Below are 22,505 nucleotides of genomic sequence, written 5' to 3'. Positions count from 1 at the left end.
GGCTTTTATGGGAAGACCTTGTTATTTAATAGACGATATTCATACCAAATATTTTATCGTTTGGCATTGCGCTTTGGAAGATGCTTTTTAAAGATGGCTCTAGATAGAATGGATACTTTTGTTTAATGAGCACTTAACGTTTACAAATAGTTATATTTCAATAATTAGTTCTTTTTAAAGGTGCATACCTCCAGATGGGCCAAAACCTTTCAATAAAATCAGCCGTGAGAAAAAAATGTACTAAGATTTTTAAAAAAAAGTAAAAATAGTCACAATTCAAGTAATTTACATGTTATATATACTGATTTTGCAGTATTTATAACCATATTTCTACTACATTACTAACGCAATTCACAAACATAGTAATTGATATGGTAATTCTTTAAAAGTGACAATCTAATGTAGACACTGTAAATAAACATAAATATGATGTTCTGCATAGGCCAGACAAAATGTTCCCTGTTACATTATTGGCTAAATTTCGGAGCCCCTAAGGTGATATTTTCGCACTTCCCGTCAATTCATAATAACGAAATATTCATTCGTTTTTACGAGATAATTATTCGTTTTGAAGAGATGATAATTCGTTTTTACAAAATATTAATTAGTAAAAATTAGAAATTCGTTAATACAAAATTTATTTATTTAGTAAAAATTAGAAATACTAGAAATACTTGATCGTTTCTACAAAATAATAATTCGTTGATACGAAATATTAATTCTTTTTTACGAAATATTAATTCGTTATTACAAAATGATAATTCGATTTTAATAAATATAAATAAATAAATAAAAATAAATTCGTTTTTAAGTTATATTAATTCCTTTTTACGAAATAACATTTCGTTTTTACAAATTAATATTTCGTAAAACGAATTAATAGTTCAAAATTACGAATTAAAACCTTAATGTCACCTTAGGGGCTCCGTAAGAGATCTCTTAGTAGCCTTTCATTTTCTTATAGACAAAGCAGTGACATTTTTATATTCTCATAAAGAAACTATAGCACTTATCTGACGATCCACACCCCTAGCTGCTATTTTTAATAGGGTTTTAACTGTTTAGCAATGATGTCATGCTTGAGCTATTCGTTCTTAATAAAGTTCATGTAAACATATTTTTTTCATAGGGTATTTTGGAATTATTCTTTTCCAAAATTATGTAAACTACAGGTAGCAGATTTAAAGTTTTATACACTTTATAAAACTATTTTTGCGATAGAAACGTGTGTAATGATGAGTCACTAACAAAAGTATTACTTTACAGAAACATAACTCTAACAACCGCAAGGTGAGACATTTATATGCTTCCCAGTTTTTCTACGACAGATACCGTGCATAATTTAACTAATTTAATCATAATAGAAACTTTGGTCATGTGTTTGGGAATGCGTTCATTAAATCATTAAATGCTACCCTTCCTTGTTTCCATATTTTCAAAAAAATACTAATCTATTTAATATCAGCTAATAACACTACGGCAAGTTTAAGCGTTAAGCATGTTGTATGGAATAATTAAACAGAGAAGCTGTTTTGGACTATGGGTTGTTGAGAGAGATACAGATCATTTGAAACTTAAGTTAGAGTCAACTACCGCTGGATACAACTGCTTCATGAAAAAATTAGGAGAAAAGAAATAAAAGAACATCAGCTACCGATGTCTAATAATACAACAATGCAACGAATCAAAAAAATACAATAACAAAAATACAGTTCATTTACTTTGCTTTAAAATATACACCACTTTGAACAAAATATAACTGTTTAACACAAACGTATGAATGTTTCAAAAACTGATTATTAAATAGTGTGAGGGAAGCATTGAATTCCTGTGTACAACAATGCTCAGTTGACAATTGTTTATGTCTTGTCTAAAGACGTATTGTTCTGGGATATTTCAATGAGTAATACATTTCCAAGGCTTTGGCTTTATAAAGTACGTACTATTGTCTTATATTCGACTAAAATATTGTGTATGTCAAGGTTATTCATGACCAAAATGACATTTGTTAGCCAGAAGATATGATGTTACATGTCGAATGATCCACACTAATCATCGTACATTTGAATAATAGATTTTCATGATCATTAAAACTTCAATCTTTCAGAAATTTGAAGAACGGTGTGTTGTTTACCATATGTTTTCATTAAGAACAAAAATTGCTATAAATTTACAGTTTTTTGTATTAAACACATACTGTAATATTTTCTAGTATTCTAGTCAAAAACTAGATACACAAACTAATAAGCAAAAACAATTTTTTAATATTAACGTTTTGCCATTCAAATCTTGATACGTTTACGCATAATTACTGTTCTTACCGTTTAGGCTCATCATTAAATTTTGTTGGTATTTTTAATATGCAATAACAATTCGACTGATCTTTTGTTCCATTTTAGAACAGTATTAAATCAACCAATTTTTATTTGTTTTTAACATATACACAGACAAACAGTAACTATACAAAGTTATTTGTTAAAATAATTCTACATTATGTTTCCACTGAAGCTGCACATTTAAAAGTACTTTATTCATTTGAATTGTCATTTCATAACATGATTTGTTTTAATTATAATAATAACAAACAATAATCATAACAACAATAATAAAAAACACACAAACACAAATCAATGAATTTTGGGTTCTTTTAGAGAAACGTTTGAATATTCAATGAAAACTAAAGTGCTGTCTCTAGTAGCAAAATTGTTTAAAAGGTTAAAACGTATTTATTTAAGCCAGATTGCAAAACAAGTTCTTTCAACTTATAACATTCATTTACGAAAGTAGTACTGGTATCATATGAAGGAACATGGTCGTGACCGGATTAGGGCTTGAATCCATGTTCCTTGGGTTGAGAGGCAGATACCTTAACCATTAGGTGCTCCTCTTAGCAAAAACCGTGTTTGTTGTGCATATCAACAGCAATTCTTGCAAAAAATGACAGCAGTACGTACTACAGTACCAGTTCTGGCTACAATTAGAAACACCACATACTTATGTAAAAGGAGGAATAATAAAAATATACCGGAATAAAACGATTGTAACAGTTTTGTTTTCAATAAACAAAGAAAAGAAGAAATTACGGCAATTAAAACGCAAACGTAATATCCCTATATACAGGAATCACTCTCCTTAGCTATCAACTAAAATGTATACATATATTATTAGATACAACAAATAGGTGTTCATATACACTCAAGTCAACACAGACAATATATCATATGTTTTGCATATAAGATGTTTCCATATATAAGGCCATGTCTTATCCAAGAAAGTCAACAGCAACGAAAGACTGGTTGCCTGTTTTTCTATCCTTTGCTTCAACAACTATTTCCGTTCCGCTAAATGTAAAGGCAACTAAAACTTCCCGATCCAATGCCCCGTCATGATCGACTAAGTCAATCTGCAACGTACCAATAAGAATACAACCCTCGTCTGTGTAAACCGGGTTTGGTTTTTCTGATGCAAACACAGAAAATGACATCTGTGTCTGGGATTTGTATTGAGGACTATATGTATGCCAAACTTGAGGTTCCCCTATCTTTACTCTTTGATATATCTCAGCATGTTTGCTAAATACATTTGGACATACAAAACCGTTGTCTGTAGTGATAAGCCTTTTCGGTGGATGATGTCCTGCTACAAATGTTTCAAATGACCCGATACCGTACGTGTACTTGAGAACACGTTCAGTAATGACCTTTGGCAAGTGGCCAAAAATCAACGCTCCTTTTAGTATACAGTTGGAAGCTTCGGACGGAATGATTATGTCCATTTGTTTAAACTCTGCTCGAACAGCGTTCTGTAAAACAGGAGATTCGGAAAATCCACCAACCATTAAAATAGCTGTTACATTTTCATTTTTGGACATAATACTTTTTACTAAGTGAACTGTTTTGACAACAGAAGTTTCAAACCAAGATCTTGCAAGTTCTGCTGAAAAATTGATTTTGTCCCTGACAATTTGAATATCACTAGCATATTCTGAACCTTTCACAGCTATTGCTAATTTTTGTTTTGTGACAAGGTAATACTTATCTGTCAGCGAAGAAGGAAGTCTCATTCTTACAGGTGAATTCGAAGATGTAGTAATCGTTCTTTTCTTGACCTCAAAGTCTCTCCAAATATCCAGCCAATCATCTGTGTGGTCCCTTTTAAACGCCTCGTAAACGTCATTTGTTATAATAGCAATCAGTAATCGTTTGAATGCTTCATCAACAGTTGTACCACCCCATCCGCCTCCACTTGCAGCATGTATCTCCTTTACATTGTTATCAGTATCTACCTCATGTACAGTGATATCGATCGTGCCACCTTCAATATGAAAACATTAATACAATTTTATTTGATGTAAATATAAATAGTGAATAAGAATAGATAAATTATTTTTTCAAATAAAATACAGACATTTTCAACTAAAGAAATACAAAGTTGTGGTTTCACATTCAATATTTTATAGCTCGAGTCGCCTGTGTTATATGTCAAACATAGTCCTATTGTATAAACTCGCAGCCACGTCAAAGAGCATTTATCTTAAGTTTTAAGTTGTAACCATTTATAGTAACACAGAAGAAAATGGAAAAAATAACAATTTTCAAGTATTTAAATGATACTATTTATAGTAAAAAATTAAGAAAATTAAAAAAACAAAACAACATATAACCTTCAAGTAGAATCGAAGTTTAAAATGAAAATGATAATGTAAACGTGATATATATGATGTAAGTGTTGATGATGAACAAATATTGGAAATATAAGAAAGTAATATAATAAATAAGGACAATTTAAAATTTAAAGGGGAGATAATTTTGGAAACATGGTCGCTAAATTTATGAACCGTGTCATATTATTATGATGTGGGAGTTTAAAGTTTGAATACTTTAAGAAATGAAGAAGTTTCAGTAAAAGAAAATAATTCTAAAGAAAAAATATCAAAGTGCAATGAGGCATAATTCCGGAAATAGCCAAGCGATTTGAATGATAAGGAACATATATACTTGAAGTTTGAATATATACCTTACGAAAAAAATACCCCAGCTATAAGTCTGAAGTAGATACATTAAGAAATAAAGAAGTTATAAAACAAACAACATTTTCTTCATGAAAATTCTAAGTAAAAGGGGGCAATTCTGATATTTTGTTCTAAAGTTAAGGACCTTGTCACTTTAATAAAAACATATAGACGCGGTCACCAACGCTGGGTGAGTAGGACAGCTCTAAATATACTCCCTATAGTCAAGCTTAAATTGATGTACATAGTCTCAATAGCTCCATCTGTCCACATTTCGTGTTTCATAAAAATATTTTCAGTACTTACAGTAAATATTGTTATATATGCTTAATTTTAAATATATTTGTTGCCATAGTAACCAAATGTTTCAGCATAGGCAGTTAAGAAAAAAAAGAATAATCACCAGACTGCTATCTGCCTAAATTTTAAGTTTCATAAAAGTATATTGAGTACTTTTTGCGATTTTACGGGATCCATTTTTTGTGTTATACATTGTTTGCCATATTTTAAGTTTATTTGTTGTCATTGCAATCAGATTATTCAATATAGGAAGAAAGAAAACTATGTGCATAATTTCTAGATTGCCATCTATACATATTTTAAGTTTCATTAAAACATTTTCAGCGCTTTTTCCGTTAACACGGTTTTGTGGATGGACATACGGACATACCAATATTTGGGGTGTATTGCTTTCTTATATATTTATGTGGCACTTTTCCACATAAACAAGTAAACTTTAACGAACACACTTTGTTCATATAGCGGAGGTAATTCCACATACCCGACAGTTGTTGATAACTAGCTGGTAATTACACAATAGTTCAAAAGAGAGGGACTTCTTATCTCATATGATTGCTAAGACAAATGACCATAAGACTCAATTTCTGTGATCATTCATCATGGAAAAACTTTGCCTCTCCGGGGGGAGGGGGGGGGTCGAGCTAGTGACCCTGGATTCAAATGCTCTTCACATTGAGATAAGCGGATTTAGCGATGACAATGGTGTTGAAAAAGAATTCCTCCTATTTGTTCGACATGCTAATTCAATGACATTTTTACAGAATAGGGGGGGGGGGAGATTTTCTTTTCAATTAATAAAAGGTGTGTAATATTTGATAATTTCACAGTGAAAAATATATAATTTCACACTTTTCAATGCAGAGACTACATTTAAAATATTTTCCCCATGTGATACCTTTTTTGGAAAAGCATTTTGCTTATAATTCCGACATTATCAGGGTTGTTTATAGCAAAGCAAAGCTAAAATTGATAAATAACTTAAATTTCAAATATAATAAAACAGATTAAACATATTTCAATTCATTCAATTTACCAATCACCTAGTATATCTCTAATTTTTATTTTCATTTAAACAGCCTGAAAATAACACTTCCTTCTTCATTTCAAATTTCAAAATTGCTCCTGATTACATTTGTCCATATTTATCCTACGAGCAATAACTGTAATGCAAAATGTAAAAGCAATTACAGTCTCCAGCCCGAGAGATAAGTAAACAAGCTTTCAAAAAATCCATTTTTCCAATTTTCTAGTCTTTTTCTTTTGAATGCAGAATTATCAATCCAAATGAAATCCTTTCGAATCAAAAACTTTTATTTTTTTCTCGTTTGAAATTTTTAAAAATTTCAATCGCGTAGCATATTGTTATATAAACTTCCGCTATTTCGTGGCATGGTGTTACTTTTTCTTCTTTCTAATTATTTTTAGAAGCGCTCATTCATATTTTTGTTTAAATTAAATACATGTTATATCATTACCACCTAACGTTTATTCTTGAACTTATTTTCTTGCTAAAGACTTCGTATATGTTAGTGTTCTTCCGTGCTGTTCTACAGATATTAGAAACTTCGACGGGAGCGATAGCGACAGGTGTTTCTAATTTCTGTAGAACAGCTACGGATGAATACTAACATACTTAGCGTCAAGCTTTATTTGGCATCATTACACCAATAACATAATAACGTCACTACGCGGTTCTATGAAGTATTATAAAAATAGAAGTCGGAATTCAATAATATTGTATCGACTTTTGTTCTTCTATGAAAATTAACACACATAGTTTTAAAAAATACAGCGTTTTCATTGGATGACACAAAGTTGGACACGAAATGTATTTATGAGAAATTCGTCTGAAGTCGAGGCTACCAGGGGTGAAAACAGATTTTGATATTCTATTACAATATTGAGGAAATTTCATTTTAAACATCAAATAAAAAGAATTGGATGGTTTATTATTTAAGAAGTTATTTTATTTCATCTCGTGAACTTCATAGGCAGTTACTACGCCATTCGTGATAATACAGTTTTTAAACTTCACTCGATGAAGCTTAATTTCATCTTACACAAAACAAACAAATATCTTTTTTATCAAATATATTTTTTAACATACCTCCGGCATCAAGAATCATGTACTGAGTTCCTATCGATAACGAGGAAATATTACTTCCTGAGTCGCAATTTGTAGCTTCTATTGGTAAGTTACGACAAAACATTGACGCAGCTTCTGGTTCCAAAGCAATTGTTAGCCTTTTGCTTTTAATTCCAGCCTAAATGAAAATCATTCGACATTTATCAAACAAATAAATAAAAGGCAAAATCCGTGAAACATTTCTTAGTAGTTTTTTTCTCGTGCGCTCTTAGACTAATCCAATTGACCAGACGATTTCTTACATCGAAAGTTACTAATGGCTGTATATAAGACTTATTGCCACGTGTTAAAAAGGAAAAAAAATGTTATTATAGATTACCATTATTGCAGCTTCTCTCATAAACTGTTTCGAGCCATCTGTCCAAATAGCAGGAACTGTTAATACCCAGTGTATATCATCCATCTTTATGTTTCCTAAATGTCTGTCGGGTAAGACAGCTAGCAGGTCGTCTTTTAGGAATTTGATACTCATTGCAAACACGTCAAGGGCAGGTAGACATCGGTTCATAGCGTCTTCGAGTGTCATGTTTCTATCTAGTTTCTTAAGTAAATCATTATATTGCTTCAAAATGCTGTATGAAAAATTGTTCGATTTACAATCGCTAAATTAAGTCCTTGTTTTACGATTTCTTTTCATTTCTTTGATTGAATTAGCTCGGATAGGTTGAAAGGAATGTATATCTTCAGGATGGAAAAAGTGATTCCTATATAGCCCTCGCCAAATTATGTAAATTGCGTGTTATATGTGTTACTTGTTTAATTTGGTTTACGTTGCAACAAAACTGTGAAATTCTTTCCAGCTTTACTGGTGGAGGTAGACCGTGCACTGTTTTTTACACGAATGGGTTCCTGAGTAGAACCATCGTCGTTTCATAATCTAGCTAGCTAGTTTATTTACATGACAGAATCCAAAGTCTCTGGCGGGATCCAAAACATCAAGCATACTTCGATGTATAAGGGATGATCGGAAAGATCGTTGACTTTTTAAAGTGTCAGTATTTTTTCCCATTCCCTTAGTAGCGTTGACATTAAGCAACAAACTAAATCATGGAGTGTACGGACGAAGTTGATGCTATGAATTGAAGAAAAACGTACATACATCGACACCGAATATATGTCACCAAAATAACGCTCATGAAAATCCTCCTTTAAAACAGCTAACTTAGTTTTAAATATCTCTCACTTAGGGCTATACAGTTTTCACATTTATCAAAGCAGCTATACGAGGGTTGAGTTTTAAGAACGTCAACAAGTATTGCATGTATACGCACACTTTTGGTTCACCGTGCGACAATGACAGGTTCAGAGATACATACAATGAATGGTAACAGAGGCGTAAAAATGCAATCAGGGCAACGGTAATTAGGTTTAAAAAGTGTGAATGAATATCAGACGTTTTAAGTTGGTGTGTTCCGGTGTTTTGTTATAAGTTTTTTAAGCTGTATCTTTTTTGTTATTATTGAATGTGTTAACATAATACTTAAACGACATTTGCAAAGAAGAAGAACCTAAATGAATTTATATGCCATTCTGGAATAAAGAGATACTTTATAATGTTAGTCTACGAACACCCCGGTCGCCGCTCGTGCAATATAACATTACTGATTTCATTTTTAGCATTTCATATGAGCAAGAACAAGTGGCATGATTACCAAAGATTGATATACATATAGTTTCAATCCCATAAATCCTATTAGTAAATACTGATCAATTTCTAAAGTGACAATATGCTTATTTTTTCGTTCGCAGGTTGACCTTTAATGAATAAATATTTTATTAGTTTGTCTGTTATTATGGTGATTGACCAAAAATCGACATTGCAACATGTTTATGATAAAATATAAATATGTCTAAAATATAAAAAGACTGCCCACTCTTTAAAAAATTGAACGTTATAAGTAACTTCTTTTACTTGGGGACCATACGCCGCTTTTCATGGAATGGCACTACTGTGTAACATTGAAGGTTCTATGATAACCACCGTAAGAACACATCTGCGGATGTTTCGAAATTCAAAATTTCACCATTTTTGTGTCTAAATGTTAAATTCTGCTTAAGCCGGTGCTAGGGGGTGTGGACGGTAACTTGCACTTACCAGTACTACCGTCTATGAACAGACTCAATCAAACCGAGCCTGCAACATTTTCAATTTTGTCGTGTTTGGCTTTCTTGAGGGATTCTTATTTTCTCTATTTCTATGGCTATTTCGTAGAAATTTCCTTGAGCCATATGGGTTATCAATAATTCATGCAAAGTGAATAATATTATTGGAATAAATCATGACAAAAAATAAACTTATTTTGACTTTCACCCGTTTACTCACTATATACCCTTAGATTTGCATAATGTCACTTTAAGAGGTGTGAACACAAAGAATATTTTACAAAATAGGATATTAACGTTCAAAACATAAAAATATGGATTTCAGTTATCAAAATCGGAAAAAAGTAAAGTATTATATAAACCTCTCCAAGTTTTTTGCTCAACGACATCTTAAAGCGCCGGAAATAAAAGAAATCCATATGCTCTTCAGTTCCGGCTAAATCTTGATACCTATCCTCAGCTTCATATCCAAAAGCTTCGACTGTCTTTCCATCTGGTCGTATAAGAATACACGTGGGTGTCTTTTCTGTTTGAGCAGAGCCGGAGTTCCAAAGTTTCGTAGACGCTTTTGTCCGATCCGAGTCAAAGTTTGATCGAAGAGAATATGCCCAACCAGAATATGTTGTTCCAAAATCTATTGCCGCTACAATGGCTGTATTTGCGACCTTAATGTATGAATGCATCTATATTTCATCAGTGAAACATTTTAATTTCAATTATAATTTGTTGAAATAACAAAGTAACTGTGCGTTAAGGACTTTAATAAAATACAAATTTGCTAAACACTAAATACTAGACACTAAACATTAAACTACTATTATATCATATAACAATATTTAAGTACAGCTGCTGACAAAAATGTAACTGGTCAGGCAATTAAGAATATTGTTGCAATGTGTTTAAGACTACAATTGTACTATTTACGCATTAAACGTACCCTGTCATTTTTTTTCAACCTGCCCCAATCCAAGACAAATAATTCCTACATCTGTTTAAGCCGACTCCTTTTCATCCTTATAAAATATTACCTTCTTTTCAGAGAATTGGGTTTCAACTTCATACGTAAACATTGGTAGCGTGGTAAACTCTCCAAAGACGACAATTTCGTCAACGGAAGCATCTTTGGTTTTTAGATAATTTTAAATATCTGATATGACCTGCTCGACAAAGGGTTTGATAATTGCCTGTAATACTTCAGAGGTAAATCAGATTTTATCAGACAGAAGATATATACGCCCGGGATATTTTGATTTTACACTTGATTCGTGTGAGCGAAAGAACTCTTTAAAACTGTTCTGGAGTATGACAGGCAATATCAATCTGGTAATATTTGTCCCTGATGGCTCTGATGGCTCGTACGAAAACGCATTTTTAAACAACTCTGACCTGAATCAAGAATAATTGAATGAGGTTGAATATATAATTTTGATTTAAACATATTTTATTTCTCTTTTGTTACACATCTATAACATCATATTATTACAATGTAAACACAAAAGTAGCTAAAGGGTTGAAACAAGAGTTCTTACAACACCAGCAAACGGTTCTTCCCAGATATATGAAATTATCTAATAATGATAAGACAGTTACCAACCAAAATGAATTATATTATATATAAGCAGTTGGGGAAATATGCACAAGGAGAATTTTTTTTTAAAAAAGTCGGATACAGTTCAGTATGTAGGGATATTAATTCAGAGTGGCAAGTAGTATTTATATAGATAATATAAAAGTGTTAAGATTTAAATCTACACGATGATTTAATAAATTTTTGTACATGTACTTTGTCAAAAATAAATGGGGTATTCTCATCAGAAAGATATATTTACCAACCAAAAGGGTATTTACGATCAAAGGATAGAAACTGCGAGTTAAACGGAATGACTGCATGCACTCTTATTTCGTTATATTTGGGACATTTAAAAAAAATAATGTTCGACATCTTCAATACTGGAGTATGAATAAATGAATAAATCATTATTATTTTATCATAGTACAGAGGTCTTTTATTATACTTGTGTTTAAGATCAATCGTATACTCTATGGGACACAGTGTGTGTGAACTGGAATGTGGGTGTAAGTAACTTGCACTCTGGCTAGTAACCGCACTGCACGTAGGCTAGACTTTAAAAAAAGGTTAAAATTGAAACACATTTAATGCATTTAAAAAAATAACCGTTTAAATTTAAGTTCATTTTCCAAATAAAAAAGAAGTTAAAGATAAATAATTCCACAACAAATGAAAAATTCAAGCCAATCAGTCAGTCATTGTCTGTGCTTTTACTGAATGGAAGACGAGGTCGAAGATTTTATTAAAACACTAAGATCTGTTTGCGGAAAGCCCCCAGAATATTATACAAAACATAATCAAATGCTTACGACTAGTCCTGGTGTAAACCCGATTGTTATTGTAATTTAAAACCGAAGTGGGGTTTCCGTTCGTTCTTTTCACCAAGCACCTTATTTATAGTACATTTGGAGCAGGCATTGTGTTTCCAATAAAATGGCATATCAAAATGTAAATATATCACTTACAACTTGGACGTTTAAAGAAATCACTGATTGTACATCACAAACATTTAAGCTGAAATCTTCAAATCACTACCAGATTTAATTAACATTTCAATTTAACATAGCCGATGTCATTTAATTAGTTTTAATTAAAACAAATTCGTAACCGAAGGATATTTCTGGTAAGGACATTGCCCTGAAATGGGTACGAAATAACAAATGTGTACAAACATAGTTAACTTGTGAATTTATCAGCATTCTTGTATCATAGTTTGGTGACCTTTTTGTTGAAGAGGTGTCAGAGTTTAATCGGTTACTTTTTTCTGGGTTTTCATATTGTGACAACAGGGAACGTGTTTGTATATATGACAATGATACACAAGAGAAAAATCACTCGGCAATCTGATTAATATTCGGGGGCTACGCCCCCTCAAACAAATCAGATAACCCCGTGTTGTGATGCTCTTTCTGTAACTTAAAGAAAAAACTGCATGTATGTATGACTTAGTAAATCATATTGTAGAAATGATAGCTGTACTAGTTACTTCCCCTAAAATATGATCTTAAAAATATTTATCATTTAAAAAAAACAAGTCACTAAGAACAACTAACCACATCAAAACAGTTAGGAGGCAGGGAAATATTCGAACTATGGCCTTGTTGAAACTTAATAATAAAACTGGTGATATGTCTCAGTCTATATTGCTTGTGTGTAAAAAATGATCAGCATTTTGGGTATATAGCCGACACTAGGCATTTTGTTAAATTTATATGTATTTGTGTCTCTCCATTCGATGGTTATAAGGTTGTATAAAATCATTGAAATGACAGTGGTACACAATTAAGACACTTTGAATAAATGTAACAAAAATCTAAATGTTTGACTGACAGTAAATTTAGCATTTTTTGTGCAATCGGTGGGACAAAAAAGTATTAGGTTCCTAGCTCCCTTTACAAACGACTTAATATCGGCTTTTGTGGTGTTCGTCTGCTTCTCTTCCAAATATGTTTTTTCATATGCTTTAGTCAAATGATATTTTTGGTGGCCTATGCCATCTACCCGCTTTTACCTCTAAATAATGTGATGACACTCTCAGCCTTGTTAATGCTTTTCTAAATTTAGTAATTTTAACAATGTCTAATGTTTGTCCATTTGCATTCTAACATTTTAAACCAGTATCTTACCATACATATTAACCTATTAGAAAGTAAACTTGTTCGACCTAATTATCCATAGACAACATTATTGTGGGTTTGGGCACGCACTCCTAAAAGTTGTTTACAATATTGTAAATGTATTCTTTGTATAATATTTGTTTCCCTGATCCCCATATTTCACATCCATATTTTAATATAGGAACAACTAACTTATCGAGTGCTTAACATCAATATTAGTGAATTTAACTAAATAAGACTTGAGTTTGTATATTGCCTTAAACGCTGACTCGCTAATGCCTCGTGCGCGTTGCGCTAAAATAACCACCTGTGGTAAATGTAATACCTAAATTAGATTTTTTTAAGACTATTATATGTGCAGTTCATATTTCTTATGCTTGTGCCACCTTTTCTAAAAACAATTACCTTTGTCTTTTCATTAACTGTTTAGTTTCCATTTCATACAATAGTCAAATAAAAGGTCCAAACTCCAAACCTTTTTGTAAACTAGTTGCGGTTTCAGCAAAAATCACAATATCATCAGCATATAGCAAATCTAAGTTTATACCATCAAATCCATGTTATATCAAATGCTCCTCAATGTCGTTTAATTACATTGTGAATAAAAAGGGGAAATACATTCTCCTTGCCGGACGCTTAACATGCATGAAAAATCAGTGCTAACTGTATTTAGATGCTTAACGCTAGATTTTACATTATTATAAATTGATCTTATAACATCTAATATCTTTCCTTTAATGCCTTACTTAAGTAATTTATAGTGATATATTGATAAAGCGTTGATTTATTTTGCATGTACACTCAGCAATAGCGTATTAAATATCAGTGACAATCTTTAAAAAGCCCGTTTAGTATTTTTCATCCATGACTTACTGGTACAACCCTCGTATACTTCAGTAAAAAATAAAGTTAAAAGTGTTAATAGGATACATGTAGTATAAGTAATTTTATAATTAGAAAATAAAGACATGTGAGTTTGTATAGATATATACATCTGCAAAATATTTTTTCAAAAACACTGGATCCCAAGAAGGATACAAGAACGTAGACAGAATAACAAAAAACTGGGAGAAAATAGACTTTCATACAGTGCTAAAGCATAGATACCCAATTACTTTCGGTGTAGTATGCCTTCATCAGGGGTGTATTACATGTATAATATGCACACAACAGAGCACAAAATCTCTATACATGTGTACTGTATAGTATCAGAAATTGAACTGGTTGATGATATAAAAAATAGATAAATAATATAAACAAAGATATTTAATGAAATGAAATTTAATGTCATATTATCAAACGGTACATTCGCTGAATGTATCATTTCCACGAAAACAAGAACGTTTAAAGGTAACATAACATTGGATGTCTTTAAGTTTTCAAGAGTGTTTATCGTGTTCTCGCCATTTTTTAGCAGAAACATCCCTTGATGTCTCCCCAGCCAGTGTTATATCCTCGTAATCAACACGTTTTATATACTATAACTATAGTACATATAATACACATATACATATCCATCTACGTAACTACCTACGTATCTATCTATCTCTTTATCTCTCTCTCTATACCTTATTTATATGTAACAGCAAACTTCTGGCGTTGTTTCAATTTAAACCGAAACAAAAACGTTTAAGTATTTTCTCTAGTGCTTGTTGTAAATCCATTAAAAAGTTGGTGAAAAATGAGCTATGACAGTTATTTAGATATATGTTTGGCAAAGGTAAGCTATTTTTTTTTCTATTTACTATGTATACTCGTATATATTTAAAAAGTTAAACATCATATCTTTATATGATCTATCTATCTATATATGTATATACACACACCAGTAAGCCAAATAGAAAGTATAATCTACAAAATATTTTTTAAAAATGTTTAAGTTCCAAATAGAGAAAAACATAATCCCTAAAGAAAGCCCTGCGCGGCATAATTGAAAATGTTGCTGGCTTGGTTTGATTGAGCCTGTTCATGGACGGTACTAGAAAGTGAAAATTACCGTCCACGCCCCCTATCACTGGCTTAAGCAGAATTCAACATTAAAGAATGAAAATGGTGAAATTTTGAATTAAGAAACATCCGCAGATGTGTTCATACGGCGGTTATCTGTGACACGGTCCATGAAAAGCGGTGTATGGTTCACAATTAAAAAATACGTGTGCCCTAAACGAGAAAACAATGGGTGGAACTAAATAAAATAAAATGGAGTTTTGAAAGGGGATCTTAGGCTATGAAGCCTGCATATCACAGACAAGACCCCAAAAAGACAAATTTAAAAGCCTTACATAAAACTATGGTATAATGAAATTATTATGGTTACGCAAGGTCTTTGATGTGCTGTTGCAATTGTTTATTTCCTTTTAGATTTTTGTCTTAAGCATTTATCAATTATGTGATTAAAGAAGTTAATAAAGATTTCGTTTTTTAAAATATGTCCTATGTAATTATACGTTTTAAATTGAGACAGTATTGTTAGTTTAAACAATTACATCATTATCTAGATTCTCAAGTCAATGTCAAACAGTTTTATTGTCATAAACAGTTTACATGTTCATCACCCAATGGTTGTTTTGCGTTTTATAATCTAACGTAAAGATTGTATATACAAGTACATTCGACCCCCCCCCCTCTTTAAGGCCTCAAATAGTGAAAAAATTGTCCTGTTTTGGCCCCAAACACATGTTTTTGAAAAATGTTGATTAAAAAGTGCACACTTTTTTGGCGCCGCCCCCATCCAAACAGTTCATCAGGGGGTTGCCAGAAGGGGGAGGTGCCTGTTTGGGGGGTTTGAAGGGAGGTGGCAGCCCCCTCATCGCCAAGAAAATTTTGGACTTGTGAGAGACTAAAATTGACCCAAGGTCGATCATAAGGTAACGTGTCACCAACGCTGAAAAGCCTTTGACTCTATCTGAATCAATTGAGAACTTGCAGCAGTTTGAAATCAAATTTGATGGAAAAACCAACGAAAAATAGTGATTTTTGTCAATTTTGATTTGTCCCCTCGTTGCCATGGTTACAGGAAATATAAAGCTGAGCATGTTGTTACAAAGGCAGTGGTCCGGTCACTATAATTAACTAGGACCAATTTCAGGTTTGGATTGTGCCATTTTCTTTTAACAAAAAAAATTGCTAAACTGATCTTCATAACTTAAAGGATTAACTTTCATGATACACATATTCACTATAAGAGATGAACAGATTAAAAGATATTATTAATACTGCAATTCTATTACAACATAAAAATTTATTCCATTATAAGTTGCTATAGATAAAAATACACTTAGCACATTTATAGGCCTACAAATAAAAATAGCTCACGTATTTTTTAAAAAAGAGTATGACATGACCATATTCTATTTGAATTGAATTCTCCGGTAAAATTATCTGTAGCAACGTTTGTGATTAAATTTACTGTTATTCAAATGAAAGACCAGATATTATATTGTCAAATCAGGTTTGAATACGGTGATATAAAATCTGAAACCAATCATGTATCTGTAATGGTTTCAATGATATCAAAGTAATTGTACTTTCTTAAAGTAAATACATGTTCTCAGAGTACAGTAGAGATGATAGACAAATGATATCACAGACCTGTAAAAGTAAATAAAAGAAGACTTCTAAATATTTTTTTAAAATAAAAATTGGCTTAACTTCTGACAAATTTAATAGAAGAGTTGTAGAACTTTGGCACCTGTGTTTGCTTGTAAGAATCCATAAACATTTTATATTTCAAGCACATCCAATTATTTACTACTAGTAGTGTTACAAGTCAAAACTACTTTGATTCCGTTGTGATTGCTTTCACTTTAATATTATTTTGCAGTAATCAAAAACCTAGATATATAATAAATGTTTATAGAAATATAATAAATACAATGCATTCATAATGTTCAATAAACAAAGTGGATAAATCTTTTTCTATTTTAGTCTGTTTTAAAGCTGCAATTCTTCAGACGATCAAAAATGTATCACAAAAACAAACATGAAAAAATGTTCTTAGAATTTAAGAAAAGTAGAATAATCTCAATACGAGTAATAATTTGCATATTACTGTATATGTAATAAATGATTTTTTTTTTTGCAATATTATCGCCGTATTTCTACTGTGTGACTAACGCGGTATGGGTTTTTTTGCATGTTGCGACCTTTTTCTGTAAATTTACGTGGATAGTTTGTTTTTTGTTTGTTTTGGGTTTTACGTCACATCGACACAGTATAATTCATATCGCGACATTCCAATTTACTGGTGGAGGAAGACCTCAGGTGCCCTCCCGTGCATTATTTCAGGCACGAACGGGCACCTTAGTAGAACCAACGGCGTCAGCTTTAATATATATTTTATCCTAAACATTTGTCAATATCAATTATTGATAAGTCACCATAAATTGTCATTCTTTTGAAATACTACGCTAAGTCAGCAAATAAGAAATCATAATGTTGCTTTAAATGCTTTAAAAAAGGCATAACTTTGTTGAATACAAAAATTATGTATAAAACTTGACATGTTTATCTTGCCTGTGGCCCTTTCTCCATATTCGAAGTTTAAAAAGATTTCAAAATACTTTAATTGGATTCTTTAACATTAATATTATTTTCAAAGATAAACATATTTTGAAAAAGTTATATCAGCTTATATATATTCAATTCTAAAAGCTTTAACTTTTAGCTTGCTTATATCTGCAAATATTCATGTCTTAAAGCTTTAACTTTTGGCATGTTTAAAAGTAAGTTTGTGCGGTCTTAAATTCACGCATTCGCGGTTTAAAAAAAACCCTACTTCATAGCAATTTATATTTACTTGAAAAAATCTAGAAAAAAAAGAACAAAGATTTGAACAACTTTGCTCTTTCGAACGTTGTCACCTATCTCGCGTGTATACATGTCAATCAGAGTCAACTAAATGATTAACATGTAGTGCACTGATAATACAATAGAAGGTAAATTGTTATGTACAAATACACGAACAAAGTCCTTCGGCCTCTAGGCCGTCGTGTGATAAGATATACAAAAGATAAAAATACAATGGGGAAATTTGGCCTGTGTGTTTAACGTCATAAGGGCAAAACAAAATGATCTTGAGGTTCTGCTAACATGCTGAAAAATAATAGGGTAGATAGGTCGGAAAAACTTTTTTTTCATCAGTATTTTATTTAAATTTAATTGTATGTGAGATATATACACTATAGGATACTTCATTTTTGCAATAAAATGTTCTAGATAAGGTGCGGAAATACAGGGTCGGTCAGGTTACTGGAATCACAAGATCATTTTGTTTTGGCCTAATCTCGCGTAAATGAGTCTCGTGAAAATGTTCATTTAATTTTTTTAACATCAACGAATATCTACGGTGGCACAAAGGTGACATGTATGTGTTTTTATTTATCTCATTGCAACGAGATACTATGTCTTGGCCACGAGTTACTAAGTCGTGGCCACGTGATAGCTAAATCGTTACCACGAGATACTAAGTCGTGGCCACGAGTAACTTAGTCGTGGCCACGAGATAGCTAAGTGGTGGCCACGAGATACTATGTCGTTGCCACGAGATAAAAAGTGATGTCAACGAGATACTATGTCGTGGCCGCAAGGTAGCTAAGTGGTGGCCACGTGATACTATGTTGTGGCCACGAGTTACTAACTCGTGGCCTTGAGCTAGCTTAGTCGTGACCAGAAACACTACACAAAGGTGACATGTATGTGTTTTTATTTATCTCATTGCAACGAGATACAATATCTTGGCCACGAGTTACTAAGTCGTGGCCACGAGATAGGAGAGTCGTGGCCACGAGATACTATGTTGTGGCCACGAGTTACTAACTCGTGGCCTTGAGCTAGCTTAGTCGTGACCAAGAAACACTACACAAAGGTGACATGTATGTGTTTTTATTTATCTCATTGCAACGAGATACAATATCTTGGCCACGAGTTACTAAGTCGTGGCCACGTGATAGCTATGTCGTGGCCACGAGATACTATGTCGTGGCCACGAGTAACTAAGTCGTGGCCAAGAGATAACTAAGTGGTGCTACGAAATACTATGTCGTTGCCGCGAGATAGCTTAGTGTTGGCCACGAGATAGGTTAGCCGTGGCAACGAGATACTATGTCGTGGCAACGAGTTACTAAGTCGTGGCTAAGAAAGTATAAGCGCTATTTTTATTTTATATAAATGCCATCGAAAATGGTATTAAACTCGTCCAATGTAGTGCGACATATTTCTAAACGATACTAAATGTCGTTTTACAAAGACAGTAATCAATATTAAACTCCTCTTATTAGTAAGCGTTATTTTTAGACTACGTCATCCTATAAAAGCCCTATTTATCAAGACCACGTAGCACAACTTACGGTGACAGTATCGTAACAAGAGAACACTAATTTATGAAAGAATAGTGTCGCATGAATAGAGTAACGGTAAGATTTCTCGCGCTACTATTTTATTTTTTATACCTACTTGAAAGCAAATATTTTTCGTATAAGGGTTCCTTTGTTTAATATAATTATATTTAGATCTCTTGCGCTATTTTGTAATTATATTTTCGCAGGGTATGGAAGGCCATTAATGACATAGAAATAAAAATAAAAGCGAACGAGCCACTCGTTTTTATTTTGAAACATGGAAAACACCTTTGCCGCAGTATCTGAGACTTTGATTAATACTTTTACTGATGAAAGTCAGCTGATGAATTTTGCGGCAACTTGGGGGCAATACATAACAAATACACAATATGGGAAATTTTTAACAATAACTCGCTTTGCATGCATTGAAAATCCTGATCAACCGGTACTTATAAAATAAACTTTAACATGGCTTTGAAATAAGGACGATGGATAAAAAGTTTGATTTGTATATTTAAAACTAGCTTTATTATTATTATAAATAATGTATTCAGTAAAATGTTACAAATTACGAATAACCAAAACCATTGTATTTTACTTTCAAATTAATATAAGGTTAAACATATCAAAATAGGAAAGGCTTTGTGGAAAGTATATAACAACGCATTAACATTATTTTGATCGTTCGGATTTTTAAAGTTTAACGAGAAACATTGTTTTTTTTTCAGTCTTTAAAATTTTTTAAATATCAGTATGGATTTAGATGATTTCGGGGATGAGTATACCTCAGAAGATTGGTTAGCACTTGATCAAATAGAAAAAGCGATTGTTACAGTAAGCTCAAAAACTACGAAGGAACCTAATACTCAGAACTGCAAAGTAACTTTTTAAAGAACGAGGTACCTAGTTTGTTGTCAATATTGGCAGTAAGCATGGGTGTTCCATTCCGTGTGTATGACCGTATTGAGGTCGATTTTCAACGCAAGTGTTTGCAAAGAATGAATGAACTATTTAATGTATGGTATCCACGCGCATAAGAAATAGGGCGAAAGAATGGATTGTTACCTGTACATATACTGCTTCATGTAAAGTATGCACACCCCCATTTTCTATATTCAATGCCTGTTTCCGATAAAAAATATGAAAGAATTGGTTCACGAAAATGGACAACATATTTCTAAAGTTATTGGACGTATTCACGGTGGCGGAGGGGGCGGCGGCGGCGTGGACGGCGGCGGGGACGGGGACGGCGGCGGAGTCGGCGGCGGCGGCGGGGTCGGCGGCGGCGGTGGTGGTGGGACAGCGGCGGGCGTGTTGGTGTGCATTGTAAGAAGGATAACTGTTCAAATACATATGTCAAACATTTTGTTGTACAATGAATCGGTGTCCAATTTGCCATCAGTCTTTTTCAAGACGTGACGTCATGCTGAGACATCAACGTTATGTACATGGTAGTGATGACATTGTTAAAAGTGATTATTCATCGCAACAAATCACTCATGTGGACACTTCAGAAAAGATGAATTTTCAACACCCATTTTCTATGGTCGTTTCCGGGCCTAGTGGTAGTGGAAAAAACTGAAATGGACTAAAACACTGCTTTTATCCAGTCTAGTAAATCCACCACCAGAGCGCATCGTATGGTGTTATGGACAATGGCAGCCTCTGTACGATGAACTTCGGCGTAAAATACCCTGGATAGAATTTGTACGAGGTATTCCCGACTACTTAAATAGTCCAAAGTACATCAATACCCATAAGAGGAACTTGATTGTTTTTGACGATTTAATGACAGAAGCCAAATGCGATCAAAGAATTGCTGATCTTTTTACCAAGGGCAGTCATCACAGAAACATATCTATCATTTATCTCACTCAAAATTTATTCCCTCGAGGAAAAGCCTGCAGAGATATCACTTTAAATACGCAGTACCTGATATTGTTCAATAATCCTATTGACAGACAACAAGTGGCAACGCTAGCGAGAAGAATTTACCCCACCTCAAGTTTCATCTTTATGAAACGGTTCGAACAGGCAACATCAAAACCACATGGCTATTTAGTAATAGACCTGAAATCGAGTACTCCGGAGCAAGAGCGTTTACGCGATAACATTTTTGACTTTAACACTATCAAGAAGAGAAAACTAACGGATGATGATTATAGCTACTTAAGTGGCGATAGACACTCGTCTAACAATAATGATGAAAATGCTACCGTTGTAGATGATAATGATGATGATGATGATAATGATGATGATAATTATAATGATAATGATGATGATGATAATGATAGAGATACTCAGAACGAAAAAATAAAGAAAAGTCTTCTATTCCGTGGACCCCCAGGCAAAAGTAGAAGGGATAAGCTCAAAGAAGAACGCATGCGTCTTAACATATGGGAAAAACGGTTAAAAGAACCAATTAGACAATCACATGTGGAGCTATTTAAAACTAAAGTACAGGCGTATATAGATGATGGCCATACTTTTGAAGAGGCTTACCATCGCGCTGCTAATGACGAATTACCTCAATTAAGAAAGAGGCTAAGACAAAAGTACGGTCAATTTCTAATAGACTTTTACGAGTTGCAAGAAGATCCTAATCAACAACAGATTCTCCAGTCGGCTAAGAAACTCAGACGTGAACACGATATGAGTTGCAAGGAATCTATTCGACAAGCCATTATGTTACGTAAAGAGCTATTCGATACAGTATGGCCCGATCATGACATCAAAGAAAAGGATCCAATGCAGGGTAACAATGATAACGATAACGATCAAGACGAGGAAGAAACGTTGTAAGAAGGATTGCCATTTATATGTTTTCAATCACACAATGGGTTCTATAGAAGTGTACGATGCTAAACAGCAAAAATGGGTACCGTATATTTCAGATCCAGAGAAATGGTATCAACATTTC

At 32.9% G+C, this 22,505-nt stretch overlaps 2 protein-coding genes across 2 annotated transcripts in view; one reads left to right on the top strand and one right to left on the bottom strand.

Moving 5' to 3' along the window:
• Nucleotides 1-1,041: 1,041 nt before the first annotated feature.
• On the bottom strand, nt 1,042-10,305 carry LOC132752987 (heat shock 70 kDa protein 12B-like). Its single transcript, XM_060743401.1, has 4 exons — nt 9,923-10,305; nt 7,777-7,998; nt 7,419-7,575; nt 1,042-4,314 (listed from the first exon to the last, which is right to left on the bottom strand). Exons 1-4 carry the CDS (start codon nt 10,241-10,243, stop codon nt 3,263-3,265), a joined length of 1,752 nt encoding a protein of 583 aa, XP_060599384.1. The 5' UTR covers nt 10,244-10,305; the 3' UTR covers nt 1,042-3,262.
• Nucleotides 10,306-14,802: 4,497 nt separating this feature from the next.
• Nucleotides 14,803-22,505, top strand: part of LOC132752986 (tumor susceptibility gene 101 protein-like) — a 41,481-nt gene continuing 33,778 nt past the window's right edge. The window contains exon 1 of the mRNA XM_060743400.1: nt 14,803-14,967. Coding sequence (XP_060599383.1) covers nt 14,929-14,967 — 39 coding nt within the window. The 5' untranslated portion in view covers nt 14,803-14,928. The remainder of the gene's footprint in view (nt 14,968-22,505) is intronic.

This window comes from Ruditapes philippinarum, unplaced genomic scaffold (assembly GCF_026571515.1).
Source record: "Ruditapes philippinarum isolate M1 unplaced genomic scaffold, ASM2657151v2 ctg4139_1_1_1_1, whole genome shotgun sequence".
Lineage (NCBI taxonomy): Eukaryota > Metazoa > Mollusca > Bivalvia > Venerida > Veneridae > Ruditapes > Ruditapes philippinarum.
Note: the sequence above shows the minus strand (reverse complement) of the source record. Positions and strands in the feature narration are given on the sequence as shown.